Below are 23,012 nucleotides of genomic sequence, written 5' to 3'. Positions count from 1 at the left end.
AGCAAGTCTCCTCCCCACTTCCCAAGTAACTCCCCAAAATTAGTAGAACTCGTAAAAGAAAAAAAAAACCAAACAACCCCTTCCCGGTCCCCCAACCAGGAGAAGCCATGAAGGCATAGCAGAAATGAAACTGGGGATCTGACATATGAAACAGGTCATAAAAATCACAAATCTTTCAAAGTGATCAAACACAATACACAGATTGATTTTTTGTAATAAATCAATAATGTAAGGCTGTGACTACACTTGCCTTGTTCTATTAAAATAAATCACCCTTAAGCCCCAAGTGGACTTAAAACTTTTTACCTGTAAACTGAAGGGATTTGAAATGTTAGCAGGGGGACTTTAAAAACAGAATCCCGCAATGCTAATCTTTATAGCATCATTTTTCAGTGAAGTACCATACTTAAATTTAATCTATCAGATTTAGTCAATGCCTTTTCAAGACATGATATAACTAAACTCTCTCACAGCATCAATGGTCCCTGTTTTGTCTCTAGTGTTGGACAGACAATTGCTATGGCTGCATTTGCAAACAAAATCATAACATTAAATTTATCAACCAATAACTTACTCTACTATTGTATCTCGATCTGCTATATCACCAAGGACCATGCGTTGTATTATACTGTTGTGTTCTTCCTCAGATAAGTTTTTATATGAAACGAGAGGGATATTGTATTTTGTTGCAGGTGATGGATCAACTCCTTGGAGCCATGGATGATTTTCAATCTCTTCCAAAGATGCCCTTCGCTTTGGGTCTCTCTGCAACATCTGTGTAATTAGGCTGTGAACAGAAAATAAATCTATGAATGCAGTGTGCTAGCATGTGTGGAAAGCAGCCATCACAGCAGCACTAGGAAGGCACTGCTGTCCCTCTTACTCTCAGTTCACAGCAGCCCTTTTAGACTCCTTCCAGTAAGAATAATTTGACTGTGACATAACTAGACAAAAGGTATTTTAAATAACAGTGCCAAACTAAAATGAATAAATTGGCTTCAAAACTGCAACCAGCAATCTCTACAGTTTCCTTTTCATTTACATGGGCTCTTGACTTCTGCCTTTCATTTTCTATAGGATGTAAAGCAATATTCACAGTAGGGTCCCAAACTGCTTTGCTGGTAGATGCTACTAATATTTTAAATGTTGTTTAATATTACTAATACATTTGCTATTCTCAACAAGAATATGGAATTGCGAAGAAAGCAGGACTGCTTTTAAGGTAGGTACCAGACACTAGGTTTCTTCAGGGCCAACAGGAGAGAGGACAGAGAGCTGTCCCCATCTATGAAGAAAAAAATTGTTTAGGATCCTCCAGTGACAAGTTTATCTGTTGGTTTCATGTTAAGTCAATGTTATATCTCCAGCTTCTGGCAGGGAGAAATGTCATTAAAGCTCACAAACTGCTATAGAAGGTACAGAGAAAGGATATTATCTAACTAGCACCTCTCTACTTGCCCATCATGTGGAATTTCAGTCTGTGCCCTGGCAAATTACAGCATTCAGCCTTATTAGCTGCTCTGCACAGTGCCAGGATATGGAGATGGCTGTTTAATGCTGAGGTTCTTGCTCAAACCTTACATGCTATCCTGCAGTGTAAAAAGTAAGGAAATAATGCAATTCTAAGGCATGGTTTTATTCTTGTACCAGCCTGCGGGGTAGCACAACTGCACATTATAAGCCAGTATGTACCTCAAGTAATTTTTTTTTTTAATATGAGAACTGAGATATGATTAGAGATATGAACAAGAGGGGTGCCCCTACTGCCTGCACTGATTACTCCTAAAAACTGCAGATCTCATTAAAGGAGAATTATATACTGAATAACCATCCTACATCTTTCCTTTTTAAATTTTCAATTTAAAACAACGGCCGTAAGACGGAAAGCATTCCCTCGGACCACTGAAAAGCTCAGGTTCTGCTTTGAATTCTAGTGTTTGACACAAATGGAACCTTAACGTCTTCTAGGCCCAAGGATACTCAAGGCAATGTCACAAAGAGATAATCTATCACTAATCAGGACTTCAGCTATAATTAGTGAAAGGTTCCAACTGAGAGGGACTCTAACGTAATAGGGATTGTATTAATCATACTACAGCTGAAAGCGTCATGCATCTATCTCCAACATATGGGAAGTATTGGAACACATCAAAATCACTAAAGGGCATCAGTGAACATCCCAGAACAGGCCTCTCAATATGAATCATAATTCCCTGGTGGCATATGGTATTTGCATAGAGAAATTGTCCTGAAGACCTAATATGTTGATTTCCGGCTGCAACGTGAGTAGGAAATAAGAAAAAGTCTGATGCAGTATTCCTGAGCGTGACATCGAGAGACAACATTTTTGAACAACCAGTTAGACCGGGGGCTCCCACTTGACGTCTGCTCCCCTCACTGCTCTGGCTATGGAAGCGCCAGGTTCTCTGGGCTACCTCTCCCTCTGCCCAGGGGGTAGGGTGGTGCAGTGTGGCGCAGCCCATAGTGATGGGGCTCAGGATAATGCCTGAGAGGTGCAATGTAGCAGGGAAGCTGGGGAGCTTAAGGTGAGGTGGGGAGCCCAGGCAGGCAGTACCAGGTAGGGAGGTACTAGGGCACATAGTGCAGCAGGGGGTGGCATGTGGTATGTGCCCCTGGGTGCCCATAGCTCCTCAATGGTGTGGCCCACAACACATGCAGCCCCCAGCTGCTTGCAGGTAGTACAGCCCTGACTTAGAACAATTCTGGTGTCGTGTTCCCACCCCTCCCCCCCACCAGTCATTCTTCTTATAGGAGTATTTTCAGACTACTCAGGCCACCACCTGAAGTTGCTTAGCAGTGTCTCAGACCTTTTATAGAGTGACATATCAAATACACGTACTTTTAAAATAGATACATATTTCCCTAATAAAGCAAAACAAAATTGCATATAAACAAATACATGGAAGGTCTAAGGCTCAAAACATTTAAAAAGGAATAAATACAATGAACTTTGATTACAAAAGGTGAAAGATGCAAAGAAAATAAAGATATGGTAATAACAAGGTACCTCCCACCACTGATTGGCTGAGGGGCCCCAGTGGCCCCATTGCTGATCAGCCAGGAGGCAAAAACCGAAGCACATTTAAAACCACAGTTTTTGCCTTCCTGCCAATCAGCAGCAAGAGGTGAGACCACCAGGGCCCTTCCACCAATCAGTGGTAGTGTGGGAGGGAGGGAGAGCAGTGAAAAAGGCAAGCTCAAACGAGCCACTGCATAGCACACTTCCACCACAATTTAGGTAGGTCCCTAGTAATAACTGTGCACAAGATGCTACTACTTAATAGATGGTGAGAAAAAAATTAGAGAAGGTCAACAATTAGAGAAAAGGTCTACATATTATAACTTATGAGGAGTCAAAGCATGTTTGTCCATCAATAAAATGGTATGGAATTTCAGCTTTGGGAGCTCTGAGAAATCAGTGATAAAAATAAACGGTCAGTCCACCTAAAATAGCCAAGTTTGTTAGTAACATCCAACATGCCTATCAATGTGCCACCAAGTTACTTAAAACTTTACTTACTCTTTACATTCTTTGGACACATGTGATGGCACTGTGTATTTGCAGTCCATTATCATAGTCAGAGTTTCACTGTCATTTGCTTCTTGAAATGGTGGCTGTCCACATACCAACATGAAAAGGATGACCCCCAGGCTCCATATATCTGTAAATAGTAAAATATATTTTCAATTTATTGTCAAGAGCAGAGAAAATTACTGCCAAATTAAAAAGTGATTTTTTGTTTCTATCAAAGGTTCTAATAATTTTAAGTCAAGGTTACGATGACACAATCTTTCTAGGCATTATCAGAAGGATATATAATTCCTTTGTAATATAATACAAATGTACTATGCATCTTTTATTGACAGGTTTATGGTTTTGGATAGAAGATCCAAAAGTAGCAACTTAAAGCTACACACAAAAAAATATTGGGATGTATAACAATCATAAATAGGCAGTCATTTTGACTTTCAGGCCTTACTACCTTTAATATTAATTTTCAAAGAAAGTTAATTGTTACATTGTTAAAATGTTACCCTACTCTTGATTATAATGTAAGTATCAGAAAGTTTCAAGATTTAGTTGTGCTAAGAAAGAAATTATTTGGAAGCAATTGCTTATCTAAAAAGAATGTCTGGTCTGTTCAAAAGTGCATTAGGCTAACACTGGACACACATCTATATATATAAAACAAAGTGTCTGTCTGCCTGCCTGCCTGTATGTATGTTCATTTCTAAGTCGAGAATGGCTGGTCCTATCTACTCTAGACCTTCCAAAATTATTGAAAAACACCCGAAGAAAATTCTAGGCAGGTTATTTTTCACTTGACCCTTGTTGGAGCTTCCAGTGACTGGGATTACTTCGCTTCTCAGATCACAAACTGGTACCACTCCATTTTGGATGCAGTGAATTCAGTTCAACTGTCATTTCATAATAATGACGTGTCTGTCTATCTGCCTGTTCACTTATAACTTCAGAATGGATGGTCCTATCTACTCTAAGCCTTCCAAAAATTTCTGAATACTACCCAAAGAAAATTAAAGGCGAAATATTTTTCGCTTGACCCTTTTTGGGGCTTCCAGTGACTATTTAAGGGAACAACACTCTTCACACAGACAGTTATATGTGGCTTGCTCCAGAGGTGGTATGCGAAGAGGGTTGTCTATACTGTCGCCAATAGGAAACACCGCGAACACTGTTTACAAAGATGTTCTACAATAAAGATCATTCATTTGGAAGTCATTTGAAATGTTGCTCCACATTAAATATTTAATATGCTGTACTATGTTCTTTAAAAATAAACTACAATTTTTTTACCTAAATATGTTGTACTAAGTTCTTGGAAAAGAAACAAATACTGCAATTACAAAAATATCAACCCAGGCAAAGAATGGATCCTTCCGCTAGTATTCTATACACTGTCTCTGTACTTTCCAGAAGATTAGAATGGGACAGTCTCAATATTTGAATGTTTCTGTACAAGGTACTGTAACAATTTGAATTTTTAGAAATATGAGGAAGATGGAGAATTGGATTTTATTTTTCTTAAAGTATTGCATATATTAATGCAATTCACCACTTATAATTGGTAAGCAAATTAAGGATAACCGTATTAAATAAAATGTAAAATTTTCTAAACTATTTAGAAACAATCAAACATTTAGCACAGTTAATATGTAGCAATTTCTAATGGATTCCACTCAATTATCACTGGTAGAAAAATGAAACATTAAAAATTAGTTGTTTCTAGATAAGTTGACAACAAAAGCTTGTAATTAATCATGACACTACACAATGCATTTATTTATTGTAGTAAACAATCTATATTGACAAGATTTTAAAAGTTGAAGCACAAAATGAAGCATGACTACATTTTCATGTGTTTATTTATATTCAGCAAAAAGAAAAGAATTGTTACAGATAACATAGAGAATGGATGGCAACAAATTATGCATACACGAGAGTGACAACAATGCTATAAACCAGGGATCAGCAACCCCTGGCATGTGTGCCAGAGTATGGCACACAAGGCCATTTTCCTCAGCACACCACAGCCAGGCTGGGTTCTGGGCAGCTGCCACCAGCCACAGAGCCCAGGCTGTTTGCAGAATGCAGGCCAGCTGCAGCTAGGAGGCTACAAACAGCTGCGCTGCACTCCACAGCCCCAGCACTGCCTCTGCGGCCGTGCACCGGGCTCTGGCACATGGCGAGGAAGGGATCCAAGGGCAGTGCAACCCTGAGTCCAGTGCAGCTGTTTGTAACCTGCCTGTCATCTGCTGCAGCTGCCCAGAGCCCCGGCTGGCTGTGGGAGGCAGCAAACTGCTGCACTAGGTTCCCTGACCTGGCTTTGTGGTGGCAGCAGTTGCACGTGCATCTTGGGATGGACAACAGGGGAAGGACCAGAGTTGTGCTGCCCCAAACCCCTTCCCAGCTATGTGCCCAGAGGCATGCGTGAAGCTGCCACCATGGAGTCAATACCAGGGCTGTGGAGCCTGGAGCAGTTGTTTGCAGCCTCCCTGCTGCCTGCCACAGCTGATTCAAGCTCTGGGCAACCACAGCAGGCAGTGGGCAGGCTACAAAAAGTTGTGCCAGGCTCCATAGCCCTGGCACCAGCTCCATGGCAGCAGCAGGTACACATGCCGTGCAGTGCACAGTGAGGAGGTGGCCGGAGCAGCACAACCCTGGCCCTTCCCCTGCCATGTGCCCAGCAGCACGCGTGCAGCCGCTGCCAGTAATGAGGATCAGGCCCCTCACAGCTCCCCTGCCTCTGGCACGCCAAGCCAAGGCATGGGTGGAGATTAGGGTGTTTTTGGCACTCCTGCCAAAAACACTGCCAACTCCTGCAATTAACCTAAAACTTCCCCCTGTGTTCCATTTGCTATTACTTGCTCAGTATTTTATATCTACTTGAAGCTAGGGAACAATTATAATTCTCTCTAATTATGCAAACCATACACATTTATCTATTTCTAAAACAAATAACTCATTTTGCTACTTACAAACTATTCTTTCTACAGCTCAGCTAAAAAATAAATCGAAGCAGTTTAGCCTAATTTTCTTTACTTTTCTAATTTATGATAAATGCATGCTATAAACCCAAGGAATCTTCTGATTTCTGCTACTGCTCATGCAGAGGGTCAATCCTGTAGGTATTGAGCACTCAAGCCCCAACTCGTGAAAGCACATAAATTCAATGGAGCTACTCAACCCTTAAAATTAAGTATGTGCTTCGATATTTTGCTGGATTAGTGCCAGGATGCTAAGTATTTTGGAAGAAAAAAAATCCTGTAACAGCAGCCTCACTAAAGAGTTGTACAAGATGGAAAGAAAATTTCTAGGAAAGCTTTCCTTCTCTAAACCTAAACAAGTGGTTCTCTCTCGCCACAAAGTTCCAAAACAGTTTGAAAATATTAGCATGCATACTGTTGTTTCCAAAGCAAAACACTAACATTTCCATATACAAACAGACTATGTTCATTTAACCTGCTTCATTAGAAAAGTCCCATTATTTGGATGAAACTTCAGTGAACACGTGACAAACTTTTCTTTAATTACCCAACTTTACATAAACATCCTGGTTTAGTATATTATCTGCAATATTTATGCATTCTGGTATCTCAACTAGCAATTTTAGAAAGAACCAAACAGTGCATCTTTTTTCACACAGTAAAAAGTTGTGGTTGCTTTAAGTTGCAAACATTTTAATTCAAAGATTCCACACTGTGTTCATGACAGGACAGACAAGTGTTACTACTCTGTAATAATAAGGTAATATCATAGATTCATAGATGCTAGGGTTGGAAGGGACCTCAGCAGATCATCAAGTCCGATCCCTGCCTAGGCAGGAGAGAGTGCTGGGGTCAGATGACCCCAGCCAGATGCCTATACAGCCTTCTCTTAAAGACCCCCAAGGTAGGGGAGAGCACTACCTCCCTTGGAAGCCCATTTCAAATTTTGGCCACCCTTACCGTGAAGAAGCTTTTCCTGATATCTAGCCTAAATCTGCTCTCTGTCAGTTACCCCAAGAGGCGCCCTGGTGAACAGAGCATCTCTGATCCCTTGCTGCTTCCCCCTAATGAATTTGTAGGTGGCCACAAGATCACCTCTCAGCTGTCTCTTGCGGAGGCTGAAGAGGTCATAAGGCTTGTCCTGTAAGCCCCTAACCAAACAAGTGTCTCTCCTCTGGACCCTCTCGTGTCTATGAACATCCTTCTTAAAGTACGGCGCCCAAAACTGGATGCAGTACTCCAACTGTAGTCTGACCAATGCCACATAGAGGGGAAGTATCACCTCCTTCAATCTATTTGTCATGCATCTGCTGATGCATGATAAAGTGTGGTTAGCTTTGCTGATGATTTCATCACGCTGATGACTCATGTTCGTCTTGGAATCTACTATGACTCTGAGATCCCTTTCCGCTTCTGTGCTGCTGAGAGGGTCACTTCCCAGCCAGTATGTGTGCTGGATATTTTTGTGCCCTAGGTGCAGCACTATCTACTGACTGGTTACAAAATCTACATATAAAGGACATGTTTCTTTTGAGGAGACAAAAAATCAAAGAAATCCAGCTTAACACTAAAATGCTCTGGAACCAAGGATACATATCAGAGCAGGTATGATTTAACAATGTAAATAAAAAGAGTTCGGTAACATTTATCACATGTAGGAATTTATACCAGATCTTGAAATGTTTTAGTTATGCTAAGGCAGGGGTGTCAAACTCATTTGACCCTATGGTATGGATGCAGAATGCAGAGCTTTTATGGGTCAGAAAAGGCACCTCAACAGCAAGCAAGCAGCAGTAGTAAACCCCTGGTGCCACCAACACAGTGGCTCTGGCAGCTGTAGGGGTTAATGCTGCCACAGCTCACACCACAATGACAGAACTGCATCCCTGGTAGAGAATTCAACCTGAAAATTCAGCAGTTGGGTGAGCAGCTGCCCTTATGGCTGTTAGAGTCACTGTGTCAGTGTGCCCAGCACCTAACAAGTTAACGTGGCTGCACAACTGCTTTCTCCACAGGGATCTCAATCCAGAATTTCATGCTGTTAACTACTCTAGGTGCTGAACATGCTGACACAGCAGCCAACTGTAGAGGTTAATGCTGCCACTGCTTGCCCCAACATCAAATTTTCATCCCTGTGGGTTGTATCCAGAAGTGGATCTTCTGGATCCCAAGAAACCCTGTGGGCTGGATGACCTGCTTCTGCAGGCCAGGTATTTGATACCATTGCACTGAGGGAAGACTGAAGGGCCTACAATTCTTGTCTTAAAGAAAGTAGTCTTTTCACTGCCAGCAATGCCCTGTATTATTAGGCATTGACCTAATACTTCATACACTTTCCAAATAAAGGCCATTTATCTATGTAAAAGGTAGCCACTGTCTAAGAATTTAATCTTTTTTTTCCATCAACAACTAGGTATTGCATTTCATGTACATGGCCTTTAACTGATAAAAAACGAAAAGGGGTTTTTAATACCATCACATGAAAAACCAAGACAAACTCTTGATCACGGTATGACTTCAATGAAGCACTGACCTACAAGCATAAATTTATAGCACTACATACTTCTGCATTGTTACTAACTAAAGAGCCCATCACTTATACATATGCACAACACAACAAGTTCAACAAAGATCAAAAAAGGTACCGGAAGGCTTTTAGCTTGAATTTTTTATATTGTCTAGATATTTTTACCTTCTCTGAAACACTGCAGCTAGTGATTCTGTCTTATCAATGTTTAAAGTATTGTGAACATTATTAACTATGATGTCTTATGAAATAATCTACGCCACTACTAGAATCTCCTTATAAACTACTTTGTTAGCCTGGGTTTTGTAACACCATGTTCTAGAGCAGCCAGGAAATCACTGTGGGTAGAAATAGACACATTTTTTTAAAACAGAACCTATTTCTGTGGTTGAAGAGACAGAACACTTCAACCTCTTTGCTCTTCATACCTCACACTACAGCTACTAGCAAAATGACTCAGGCATGAGTCTGAGCTGGAATGCAATTTAGCTTCAGTGGGACTTACAGAGTTTGCTGGTAACTAGAAACAGTGGTGAAACAAAAATTACACACTGAAAAGAAGTCTAAGATCTCTTCCTCAAAGACAAATACTGAGCAGACAGCAGCCCACTGAGAGGTGCAACACAGTCCTTTCCTTCAATGGTACTAGGAACTCAAGAGATTGACACAGCAGGGCCTTTTGAGAGAAAATAAAGCATCAACAGAAGGATCTCACATAAGGAATTATGGCTGCAAAAGAATATCTAAATCTCAACATGGCCCATGAAAAGAAGGGGTGTTGAAAGAACTGGCATTAAAAACAAACAAAAAAAATCAATAAGGAAAGATCTTAGCATATGAGATCCTTGAAAAGCAAACTTCCTATTCCATGTGGAAGGAAGCAGCATTGAGTTTGAAAGCTCCCCTTACAGAGGCCTCTCTCTGTGATGGTAGTGGATGAACTAACTAGCAATTTCTTCTTAAGATGGTTATTCTTACCTAACTCCTCCAGACAGACCATACCCGACCCAATGAAAAGAAGTGACAAGCTGGCCAACAAACACTTTCTTAAAACCTTTTAAATACTGTTTCCTTTTTCCTGTTGGAATCTTGAACTGACCTTCCTTTCAAACACAAACATTTCAATCAGTTGGGCCAAGAAGCCAAAGTTTTGCTTAAGAAAAAAAGAAAAGGAAAAGAAAGGCAGCAAGAATGGAATAGGGGGTTAAGAAACTGGAGTGAAGCTCAGGATTCCTGGTTTACATTTCCAGCTCAGTCACAGACTTTGAGTGACTTCGAGCAAACACTTACTATATCCCATGTATCCGAGTGCTTTGTCCAATGATGCAAGTTTCATTTTTTCAGGTACTGAGAAATTAATAAAGACTCATTCACATCTATGCAATCAGACCCTAGTTCCACTTGGGCTTTTAGTGGTGAACCACAAACACTAAGCTCTAGTAATTAATGTAAATTTTGCCAAAAATCACATGCTATATTTTCACATTCTACTGAAGTTTAAATTAAAATTATGAATGGGATCAATTTCAAGGTCAAAGTCGGGAGTTACAGGCGGTTAAAAAAAAGTTTGTAAATTAGGTAATAAGTTTTTTCATCTGCATTTAGATGTTTGCCAGTGTTTTTCTGGTGTTCACTTATAATCAATGAAATAACATGCTTCTACAGAAGTCAAAGAATCAGTGTTGTTTAGGCAACAATAAAGTGGCTACGAACAAAAGAAAAATACCAACTGGGTCACTTTCTCAACTAAAGGACAGGACTGGTCCTTATGAGTACTTCTAGTTGAGGGTTAACTAAGTGGTGGGAACGCCATTATGTTTCTTACTAGAATATTCAACAGTAAAACACCTGACTGAAGGTCTTCCTTTATTTGCCCCCAATATAATACACTGTCCTTCACTAGCAGGGCTTACTGGATAGAAGAGAGTGGTGCGACAGCACAGCGAAAACAAAAACAAAAAGTTAATTTTAGGCATTGTGACCCCACAGGTTTAAACACCTCACTTGAGCCACACTAAAAGTATGTGGTATCAAAACAGCTAAGTGATCTAAAACTGTATTTGCTGCCCACACCAAGTGCTGTGTGAAAGAAGATAGTGTGTGAAGGAAGTGGTAATGAAAGAAAACAGGAAGCATTAAACAACGCCTTAGAGTAACTTCATAGTCATTGCAGAAACACTTTAAAAATAGATAATGGAAGAATTACTACACCGAACTGAGTTATTTACTGACATTTCAAATTACCTCAACTAGTCAAGGATCAGTAAATAAACTCAAAATCTAACAAGATGCCCCAATTAAAGTACTCCCTTTCCCACCCAGCCTAGGAAAGTATCTAGAATCCATACTGTTCCCATATTTTATATAACACTGGACACCTTGGTAGAATTTTTACTGAGTATATGGTAAAACTCACTGCTGGAAATATTTAGAGATTTTAAAGTCAGTCACCTACAGTGTGATATGGTCATCATTAGCTATATACAACACCCCCCTCCCCCCCCTCCCCAAAAAAGGCTTTAAAAAGGGTGGGAAAACCTGACTTCGTTACTAGAACTCACAAACTAAAATTCTTGAACAGGAGAACTGCTAACAATATAAAAATCTATGAAATATTAAAATTAACAAGCTTTTCTATTCCACTACTACACTTCATAGCTATCTTCTTACAGAAGCTTGCAGTTACATATGGCATAGTTCACCACACAATCCTACTCTTTCAAGAGTGACAGATGCTTATTTTACTACTGCTCTGTTACACTATTATGGTTACAGAAAGCGCATTGTGTAGTTTTGATAGAAACCAATGTACATCACTAACAAAAATTTCCCCTAGCCCAAAATATGCATTTTCAGGAATTATCTCTTTGGCTGCCTCCAAGATAGATGCCTAAGAATCTGTGCATATCAGTGGTCATCTCTGTATCTTTCCTCTCCTTTCTTCCATCCAGAAAGATTTCCAAAATCTTCAGGTAAGTTTATTCATTTAAAAAAAAACCAAAAAAAACTCACTTGTTAAACTTTATGCACATCAGTGAACTGTAATGATCAATAACAGAGATTCTGAGATAAGAGATGTACAGCAAACAGAACACAACAGGAACAAGCTACGTAACAAGAAAACTGAAGAGGCAGGCAGACTCTTTTTACAGAAGAGTGCACAGAGCATGGAAGTAGACGGAATGTGATTGACATCATATCTCCTTGGCCCTAGTGATTTATGTTGAGCCTGGAGGAGCTCATTTTGAATCAGTTTGTTCTGGAAACTGTAAAGTAGGGGGCAGGCTGGGAAGGACAAAAAAAACTGCATTTAAATGTGCCTGAATTCCTAAAAGGATTAAAACCATAACTTTAACAGACATAAATAGTAACATTTTATAGTCAAAGCTCTTACAATACAAAAACACAACTCATATTTTGGTTCTATCAGGCAAATACCAAACATGTACCATATTATATATCAGTGGAAAATAGGAACATGTAGATTAGCTTTCAAATGGTGTCTGGCAAGAAGTCAAGCAGCCAACTGAACATTTGATCCAACGATTTAGAACAAGAAATGGTGAAGTTAATGTGTGAGATAGCACTGGGGTTTTTGTGCAGCACAGAAAAAATCTGTGCTGGAGTACAGGGGCACACAGTCCACTCTGAGGATAAAAATAGAGTCGGAATGAACAAATGAAATATTTATATAAACTGACTTAGGAAAGTCATAGATGCAGTGTTCAAATAGCATCTGAAACTATGGCACTGTAAACACAAACTATACAAATGCTTTCACTGGTACAACTTATACTAATTCAGCAAGTAAATAAAACTATTCTGAGATAAGCACTTTTCTTCTGATGAAAGTGCACCCAAAAATCATACTAAGACAGAATTCTGGCAGTATATAAGTGTCATTCAAAAAAAAAAAAAAAAGTTACACCCTTCAACTTTACTACAGTGGGCATTTATTTAATAGGGTAAGCCTGACCTTAGACAACCAGACATTTTATTCCTTATAGCAAAAGAGATGATACGTTGGCTGAAAATCACGTGATCAGAAGTATTCAGTTAAAGAGTCTTAGAGAAAGTAGTTGGAGATAGGGTCAACCAGAATCTATATTCCACTGGAAAGCAGCAATTTTAACAATATAGGCAATGAACATCTCATTTGACACAATACACTGCAAATCCTCATTACAGCAGAAGTATACAGGTTAGTGGTTTCTAATACTTATACATCAACAACTATCTAAAGTGTACACACTGTTACAGTTCAGAATACTGAAATAATCTACAACTCTTAGACCTATGACGTGTCTAAACCAATGTAAAAAGTACCAGATGAACAACACTGTTCCCTAAACCTGGGTAGCTTCACTCAATCCAGTGCAAAGTTATCACTGGAAAAGTAATTGGGAAAACTACACCATTCTGTGTTACATCAGTTTAGTTGTAGTGTGTCCACCTCTATCCCAGGCCAAATGTCTGTTGCAAGCAAGCAAGCAATTAACAACTGCCTTACCACCTAGGCCACAGGATAGCTTCAGATCTGCTGCTCCTCATTGTGGGACATAAAACAATGCACTGTGTTCATCTCATCATGGCCCACTATAATTCTGCAGTTTTCTGAACAATGATGTACAAAACAGATCTTATATTTACAGTAAAAGTAGAATGACTTGACATGATTCAGTCATGTTTCACCAGATATTCACCATCAGGCCCCCTGTAGACATTCAGGTAAAGGCAAGATAGAATCTGATGTGCAATCCACGCAAAATGCTACATGTACATGGCAGGAAGCATGACTGTGGGATCCAGCATCAGATCCTATCACACCTCATTGTTGGAACATGTGGAGCCCAGGATCACCCTCTAGGACTCCTCCTGTACCAGTAAGTACCAAGCTCCAGCAGCTGCAAGTCCCATACCCAGTGTGTTAGTGCCCCACAACTGCAGAGACTGAGAGTCCCACAGCTGCAGGCTCTGGGTCCTCTGGGTCCCAGCAGCACCCCAATATAAGCCAGAATCCACAGCTATGGTACTCTCAGTCCCAACAGCTGTGGGGAGCTGCCAGGGCTCTGCTCAGCTGTGGGACTCCAAGCCTCAGGGCAGACCCTGCTACAGGAGTAAATTAAACCATTTATAAAGTTATTACATATTTTCCAGCAATAACTTTGTAGCTGAGTGGACTTTAAGGTGCTACAGTTAATTTGCATGTGTAGCCAGCCCAACTTAATTGCTCAATTAACCCCGTAATTTTTTGATACATGTAACGTGTAGAAAGGCCTCAGAGACATATATAAAGAGTTTATTTTAAAGTGCCCCTGAATGCCACACCAATCAGCTGAATTTAATATATGCATATTTTCATTTTTAAAAATTTACTGTATGTTACTAGCCTTCACCCTGTTTCACTGTTAAAGCTTCAGACATGGGAAACTGTAATTAAAAATAGATAAGCTGTTTGCTTAAGTATACTGAAAAAAGCCCTCCACAAACCAACACTACCATTCAGCCCTTTTCTGAATTAGAAAAGGCCTTTTTTTTTTTTTTTGGCTGTTTGAAAATCTTGGTTTTAATTTTCAATCTTAGTTTCCTGGACTTAGTTACCTAAATGCACTTTAGGTTTTAGTAACTGGCCTACCTGCTCTAAATGGACTTATAGCCCTAAAAGAGACACGTAAATTTGGAAAGTAGACTTATCATACTTGCATAACCCAAAGAACTAAGTTTTAGAAACTAAGGCCTTCCAGGTAACTAGTTCTCACCGACAAAAAGGTTTCTCATGCTACCTTACAAAGAAAGGAAATAAAGTTGTACATGTAAGAAATTTCAAAATAATGACATACTAATTATGGGACAACCTCAATAATATATTATTACATGTCTGTGGTTGTGCATTGCTTTTTGGGGGAAAAATCTGTAACTAAGTTCCCAACCTGCTAAATCTGGAATCATACTACAAAAATGAGTGGGAAAAAGATGAAAATGCAAATATCTTTTGTTTGTCTTATCACCCTCCATCTGATTTAGACGACATTTAATGTAATGATAAGCATTTGCAAATCTGTAAATCCTATCATTCTTCATAATATTACCTCTTTAGATGAAAAGTAGCCACTATTCTAGATATCAGAGGCCAGTTTCCTTTGAGAAGAGAAATCAGTAAGGCAGAATCAGAGTGGATTTTTAGTAGTATGTTTATTTTCTGAGTATACACAAGGTTCGTTTTTCCTAAACAGCACTATACACAAAATGGCAAGCAAGCAGCTCCTTTCTGTAGAAGTTTCAAGTCAGGCACATCAGTCCTGTCCCATGAAGTAATTATCTTTTAAACAATTCTTCTTTGGGTCTTCATTAGCAAAAAAAGTAGAACTTTTATCTCATTAGCTGAGAGTGTTTCTTTGGTGTAGAGTTAACTGAAGGGATTAGTGCTCAGGTGTGACCAGGCACAATGTAGGATATATGTTACTATACCCTCAGTCCCTGGCATGATCTGCATCTGGTGATTTAATCCACAATCCTTTGTGATGCAGTAAGGCAAACCTCTCAATTTTGTCCAGTTACTTACAGGAGAACGTGCCCATGGTTTTGAACACAGGTCTGGGAAGACACTTTTGAGTATTAGCACTTCAGTGATTTACCACATAACTTCACTGCAAAGTGAGCAGGTTATCATCTGAGGAAAACCCTTGTTCAGGCCAACCATCCTGGGGAGACAACTGTGTATGTGGTGTGGTAGGGGATTAAGGGCAACAAGAAAATAAAAACGAGATAACTCTGAGATGTGCTTTTTAAACTGAGGTAGTTTATTTGAGTTAACTAATCCGGGTAAAATCAGAGTGAAAGCCATTTGCAATTTTCATGCAACAGATAAAGGCTATAAACCCACACATGTTTTGACAGTGAAAACAGCCTAACCTTGTTTATTCCACATTCTCCCTCTGGATGCATGGGTTTGCCCACCTGGCCCCATCCTTTGTATCCAGCTGTTCTGAACCACAAAGCTTTACCTGGGTCACACTGCTCTTGGGTGTGACAAATTGGCAACATGCCTGTGTCAAATTAGGAACACCATTTTGTTTTGTGAACTTTTTCTTACTGTTAACTTCATTATAACCCTTACTCAGATTGTACTGTAACGCCTATGTTAGATTATGATATCCAGTCTGTGATGACAATTAGCATGATTTTGACAGGGTCAGCCTACCCTACGCTACCTTGCTCCTGCTAGCAGCTGAGACATCTCAGAGAAAGCTAACAATGAGGAGAACATGAAAGGCAGCCCGGCCTAAAGACATGGGCCTAATTAAAAAAAAAACTCATAGAAGGGATGAGATCATGTTACAGTGGCACTGAGGACTTTGTTGTTTTTCTGCAACTCTGTTTGCTTTGTTGTAAGTGAAACATCTGTGGTTAAGACATTACTTGGCTAAACTTGTGTTCTCTGCTTTCCTACTGCAATTTATCTGAAAGGATCAATTAGCAAATCCAGAACTCCCAAAGCCAGGTGGAGTCTGGAGAAATGCATCAAAGCAACTAGGTCTCAGGATGGCTAAGATACTCACATCAGTGCCCAGACTCTAGGGCAGTGGTTCTCAACCTTTTTGGACTCAAAGCACCTTTCCACAAGTCTTGGGATTGAGCCACACTCAGTTTTAAAAACATATTTATATATAACAGTGTTTATCACCTTGCAGAGAGACTGGGGGATTGTTCAGGTAGGGACCAGCTTAAGTCTGCATTTATCTACTTAGATTATCTGCTCATCTCAGACATCACTTCTTTGCACCTTCTTTTCCTTTAAAGGAGCTGGGAAAACCTCAGGATGTCCTGGCATCCTGGTTGAGACTCACAGCTCTAGGGACTCCTTGCTTAAGAAGGGTGTGGGAGACAGGACACTTCCATTTACAAGACCGGGTAAGTATGCTGGGCCATCACAAGACAACAGTAGAGTACAACAAAGGAGAATACTGGCCCATAATGTCAAAACCATTCACCTGACTGAGGCCTGCGACAATCTATGCCTTGAAGATTCATGATGGCAAGAAGGGGTGTGAGAAGCGGGCCATATTCGATTCGGATTCAGCCCAAATTGGGGGACAGCAATTTGATCCACTGATTCGGATCACTGTCCCGATTCAATTCAGCTGAATCCGAATCTGAAGATTCAATTCTGATTTGGAGAATCAGCAAATCAGCCACAGACACAGTTTTATGTTTTTTCTACATACCTCAAGGTACCACGCACGGTGCATGAACGCTGAGATGACGGGGCAGATAAAGCGTCCCACAGGAGCATGGGGGGAGACGGGCGGGTGTGGGGGGGGCACATGCTCAGTAGCAGACCTAGACATGGACTTGAAGTACTTCCAGTCCACTTCTGGGTCCACTGCCAAGTGTGCAGGAAGCCTCCCTCCCCCCCCTTGGCGATTGCCCGCAGGGGGACCCTGGGTGCCCCCCCAAACCAGGGAGGCATCAGTCACTGAGCCGGGGGGGGGGGGGGTGTCCCCCACAAGCTCCATGACAGACCTAGATGAGGACCAGAAGTGCTTCTGGTTCACTTTTGGGTCCGCCGACAAGCACACTGGGGACCCCGCATGCTCCCGTGGGATGCTCCATCGTGCCCCACCATCTCAGCACTCACAAGCTGCCTGGTACCTTGAGGTATGTAGAAAAACCATATAAAGCTGTGTCTATGGCCAGACTGGCGAATCTCTTCGAATCGAATCAGAAGCTTCCGATTCAATTCAGACAGATTAATGGGTGTCCCGATTCGATTTGGATTCAGAGATTCAGCCACCTAATTGGGCCGAATCTCCTCCGAATCAAAATCAGCGACAGAAGCTTTGCACAGCCCTACTGGCAAGCTATTAACATTGTTCACTACAGCAATAATACTGTATATACAAGACTCAGTCTTGATCTCACTGATGTGCAACTCCCACTAAAGTTAACTGGTGTTCTACAAAAAACCAAAAGAGTGGAACTAGAACTATAATACACTAGTTTTATGTTAAAAAAACTAGTTCCTTGTTTGGGAACCTTTGATTCTCTTTAAGCTTCAAGAGTCTTGTTTCAGTTTTATAATCTGTTAGGTGTAATTTGTAGCATTTGATAAATACTGTAACTTTGCCTGCTGCTAATTAACCCTAATGATAAATTATTTAAAAGCCCATTAAAAATACTAAGAATATTACTGGGTTTCAACTCCCCATAATTCCATCTAATTGGTTAGTGCTCCAGTACTAGGAATCATATATTGATTTCTTTTTTCGGTTCTTCTAGTGGAACAAGTTTGAAAAGAAAGACAATTATGTAAAATTTAGAAATGGGATGCACAGAAATTAGGTCTAGGATTATTTTATTGAGGCCCTTGAAAGTCATGCGTTTTAATTATCAATTAAGAAGCAAAATTCAACATCCTGCTTGCCACTGGACACCTTTGAGGTAAATAGACTGGTTCCAACTTTTATTCAAGCCTAATTTGCATAAAATGAACTTTTCCACCCAGGAGAACTTATACCAGCCTCCAGTTCTCCTGGGCAATACAAAATTTCATTTCTACCTGGGAAAAAATTTGCAATCTTTGCATTCTCTTTTGCTTGAGGAAGGGCATGTGAGCCCAAAAGCTTGCAAATCATTTTTTTTTTTTTTTGCAACTATCTAATAGAAGAGATCACCTCTACCACAAGACTTCTGACGCAATTGTCAACTAATGCAATTACACATTGTTTGCAGCATCATGGTGTCACGACCCAGTGAGTTTGGTGCCTCGGCACTATGGAATTTTCTTGACACACGAGAGCCTCTTGCACAGCGAGGGTTTTTGCTGCATAAAGAACCCACGTGCAGGAGGGAGTTCCCGCCACTTTTGCAGCTGCCTTTGCAGGATGCATTTTCTCTTTGCAGCACGGAGGTGCACGGTGCAAAGAGTTCCCGCCATTCGGATGCAAATTCGTGCCCCGCAATTGGCTAGTGCTAAATTATTCACATGTGGCGGCCGGTAATTGGCTTGCTGGCCGTTTAAAAATTAGTGTGACTTCCGCCCAAGTCGAAGAGCTTTGAGCACGCTGCAGAGTGCCTCTTAGAGATCCGACTTGCGGCTAGCTGATCGATAGACTGATCACCTATCGATCCCTCTTCCCGTCGCCGAACGCAGTCCCAGACGTACCCTTTTCCCGCTGGCTTGAATTACGGACGAGTTTACTGGCATTGGCCTCACCAGCTGGAGCAACTCACATTGTTGTCCAGACGACCAAACCGTTTCCGTCGCAGCCACCCGCGACGTAAATAAAGTTTTTTGCAACCATTAAGCTTTGTCAGCCTCTTTATTCACCAGCCCACCCTGACGAATGGGTAAATTCTGAATCACCTCGAGTCGGTTCAGCCCGGCCAAGACATGGCGATGAGGATGGGATTAAAGGGCACGGTGATGGAGAAGAACTTAATTGGGTGCTGCCCCTGGCGCATCGGGAACCGCCACGTAGAGAACGCTATCGATCTATGGGCGCATATCGCTTACCACCAGGCGGTAGAAGGGGAGGAAAGAAGTATTGATGGTTACCTTCTCCGTAAAAAGAGAAGAGACCGTAATAAAAGAATGGGGAACAAAACTATCCCTAGGGGAGTTCGGATGCATAATGGGGAGCGACCGGGTTTACTATCGGCCCCCGGAGGAAACATCAACAATATCCCTAGCCGGGGTGAAAGCGTGGAAGACAGAGCAGCTGACCCCCGCTCAGGAGTTCGCCCAATGCACCCGATACTTGAAGGAGGGGGGGGAACCCACCCCCGCAGACTGGTTCAACTGTCCGGATTTGGTGCCCAAGTCGCGGGGCCATGAGCTCCTCGTTCAGCTACGGGAGGATTTAGAAACTAAGGGCCGTCACAAACCGAAGTGGGGTCTAATTAAATGGAAAAAGGGAAAGATGATAAATGTGCTGTTCCGTGCAGTAACGGGCCTACTGAGGGAATACGCGAATCTGGAGGCTCAGATGTATACTGCGGGTAAAGAGTCGCTGGAGCGGACAGCAAAGGGCTCCGGAGCAGCGTTTATTAACAGTGCCGGCCGCATGATGCTGCTAGCAGAAAATGGCGCCAAGAGAAGCGCGAGCTACCCGGGGAACTCGGAAAGGAGGGGCGGAGATTTGGAAGACCCGGCGGGGATTCCCTTAGTGACTCCACCCCCTGAAGTGACATCATTCCCTGCAACCACGCCTCTTTACCACAGGGAGGGGGCAATGGGAGGAGGGATGTACCCAATGCTCCCAGATGCAGAATTTAACCCTCTCTCTGCCGCAGCTTACCCGATAGCTGTGACAAAGCATGTTGAGGATGAAGATGGTGCTACACGTACCACCACTATCTCTCGTACACATACCAGACCAGAGATTCAAGAGCTTTGTAAAGAATCCAAAATAAGGCCGGAAGAAACCTTGGCCATATGGTTAGGAAGACTGATAGTGGAATTTGGATCCGACACTCTGGATAAAGAAGAAGCGAGTGCCCTGACACGACAAGCAGCGTGGAGCGGAGGGCGCGCTACTGATTTGAATGTGGTCACGGATAGTGCCCACTGGCCCATCCTGCTCCTGGCAATTGTGGTAGGACAGGTAAACCACAAATTTCACACCTGGCACGAGGGTTGCCCGAAGAAGGCTACAGCAGAGCAACTTCTCCTGGCTATAGTTGGAGTGTCGTATCTTTCATGAAGCCCAAAAACAAATCCAATGGGACTAACAGCAGTCCAGCGTAAAGAGAGATGGGCTCATCGTCACCTATCAGACCCTGGGGCAATTCCAACGCCCTTGGAAGCCATAGATGCCTGCATGGAGGTGTACGGAGGAGCGAATGCTGTTACACTCCGACTCTTCTTGAACCCGATAGCAGGACAACCAGTGGGAAGTCTTTTAGGCCATCTCCCAAGATTGCAGGCACTTATGAAGCAAGATAAGGAAGTTTCTGGTGACACAAGGGATCGACCTTCAGCGTACCTGGCTGCAACATTGAGGCCTAGGCGTCCAGGGTATACCCCTCGACGAGAGCCATGGGGATCGCCTCCAAGGACCCCAAAAGAAAGAACCTCAAAGGAAAGAACACTGAAGGAAAGGACTATGTTCGGATTTCTTCTTGCTCACTCCGGACTAACAAAGGCTCAATTGAGACTTTTGGGAGACAAGGCCCAGACCAGTATGGCTGAAGCAATGGGATTTAATTTTGAGGATCCGTCAAAAAATGAGTAATGGCCGTCGGCTCTGCCGGCGGCCTTCCTCAACTCAGACCTGATCCTACTGATTCTCGACCATACGCTGAACTCACTGTTTACAACCCTACCGATCCAGATGACCAACAACAGGTATTCTTTCTTCTTGATACTGAAGCTCAGACCAATGTGATCACCTCAACGATACCTCATCAAAAGACCACCAAGACGATCAAGGTACAAGGGCTTAACGCTGTCGCTGTCACAACGAAGGTCAAGTTTTGTGTTCAGGACCACCGATATCCCCTAGAGGCTGTTCTAGGGGGCATCAATATTTTAGGAATCCCGGGGATAAAAGTGCTTGACCTCAAGGAGCAAGTGCTACGGGCATTACCCGTAATTATCCCAGAGCAGGACTGGCATCGACCAACGCTTCGTGACACTTCCACCTGGCGATATCGGCCAATCCCAACTAAGGATTCTCTGAAACAGTCCCTTACTAACCTTCTGCAGCGACTCGAGCGACGAGGCTGTATTAAGACCGTAACAGCCAGCACCTACCTATCATCAGGATGGGGAGTGGCGAAACCTGGGAAGCCTAATGAAGCCCGGTTGGTTGTAAACTATCGAGAAGTTAATAAAAGATGCCAAGTGCTTCAACAACCTAATCCGTCTACTTTGCCACAGTGCATGTTTGGAATGGCACAGTTCCAGAAAAGTCCGTGGGTCGGAGTTACATTAGATCTGAAAAATATGTTCTTTTCTATCCCAATAACTGACCCGGAGGGAATACTGAATATGTGTATTGATGGCATCATGTACAGGTGGACAGTTTGTCCGCAAGGATATCGCAACGCTCCATCGTTAGCCACTGGTGCCATGAATAACACCCTGAAGAATTTTCGAGCCTTGCACTCTCTTCCCCCAGAGAAAGAATTAAAAATTTGGAGTTATGTGGATGATATTGCCATCATGGGTCGCGATAGCTCTGTAGTTACCAGTGTAGTAAACCAACTAGTTGCTCACCTTCAAAGTGAGGGATGGACCATCAACGAGGAAAAGTCAAGCCTACATCCTGTAGATGACATTACATTCCTTGGCACTCGATACATCGGTTCCATCCGCCACGGAGTCTCGCATGAGGGTCCTAACATCGATCCGCTAAAAACGTTCCACCCTGTCACTAAGAGGCATTTTCAACAGCTTTTGGGTCATTTAAATTGGTATCGACATTATGTTGAACCCGGCGATTTGGCACTCCTCACTAAATTACAGCGACAGATTCGTGACAGGTCTCGAAAGTCCACGCCTTGGACAGAAAAGGATCAGCAGAATCTGCTTCGCCTGCTAACCACGGTTAAAGGTACACAACTCCATGCCATCGATCTTGGTGAGTCACTAACCATAACCCTTGGATTCACCACCAATCACGTGTGGGCTGTTGTGCATAACCCCCGCGATGAGTTGGTATATACAGCCCATAAGACGCTTCAAGCGGCGCAACATCGATATGGAGCTATGGAAAAGATTCTCCTAGCCGAACAACTGGTGGAGCCGTTAGCAAGGGGGCATGGGACGTTACGCGCCCCTGGTGCCACATTGTTACCCTTGCTAGACGCGCGAAGAATCAACCCACATTTTCAAGGGGAGTCTAAGACCTGGAATACGCTAGTACTAACCCACCATTATAATTGGCATTGTTGGAGGTTGGAAGACACGGTACCTGATCCAAGCCCGGAAGATGAGGAAAAGGTTCCTACG

General features: G+C 42.2%; 1 protein-coding gene across 1 annotated transcript in view; it reads right to left on the bottom strand.

Annotated features, from left to right (window-relative positions):
* The window catches only part of SNRK (SNF related kinase), a 65,937-nt gene that overhangs the window by 11,000 nt on the left and 31,925 nt on the right, over window positions 1–23,012 (bottom strand). Inside the window, exons 4-5 of the mRNA XM_014603135.3 lie at window positions 3,542–3,683; window positions 575–787 (exon numbers count right to left, since the gene is read on the bottom strand). Coding sequence (XP_014458621.1) covers window positions 575–787; window positions 3,542–3,683 — 355 coding nt within the window. The remainder of the gene's footprint in view (window positions 1–574; window positions 788–3,541; window positions 3,684–23,012) is intronic.

This window comes from Alligator mississippiensis, chromosome 5 (genome assembly GCF_030867095.1).
Source record: "Alligator mississippiensis isolate rAllMis1 chromosome 5, rAllMis1, whole genome shotgun sequence".
Taxonomy (NCBI): Eukaryota; Metazoa; Chordata; order Crocodylia; family Alligatoridae; genus Alligator; species Alligator mississippiensis.
Note: the sequence above shows the minus strand (reverse complement) of the source record. Positions and strands in the feature narration are given on the sequence as shown.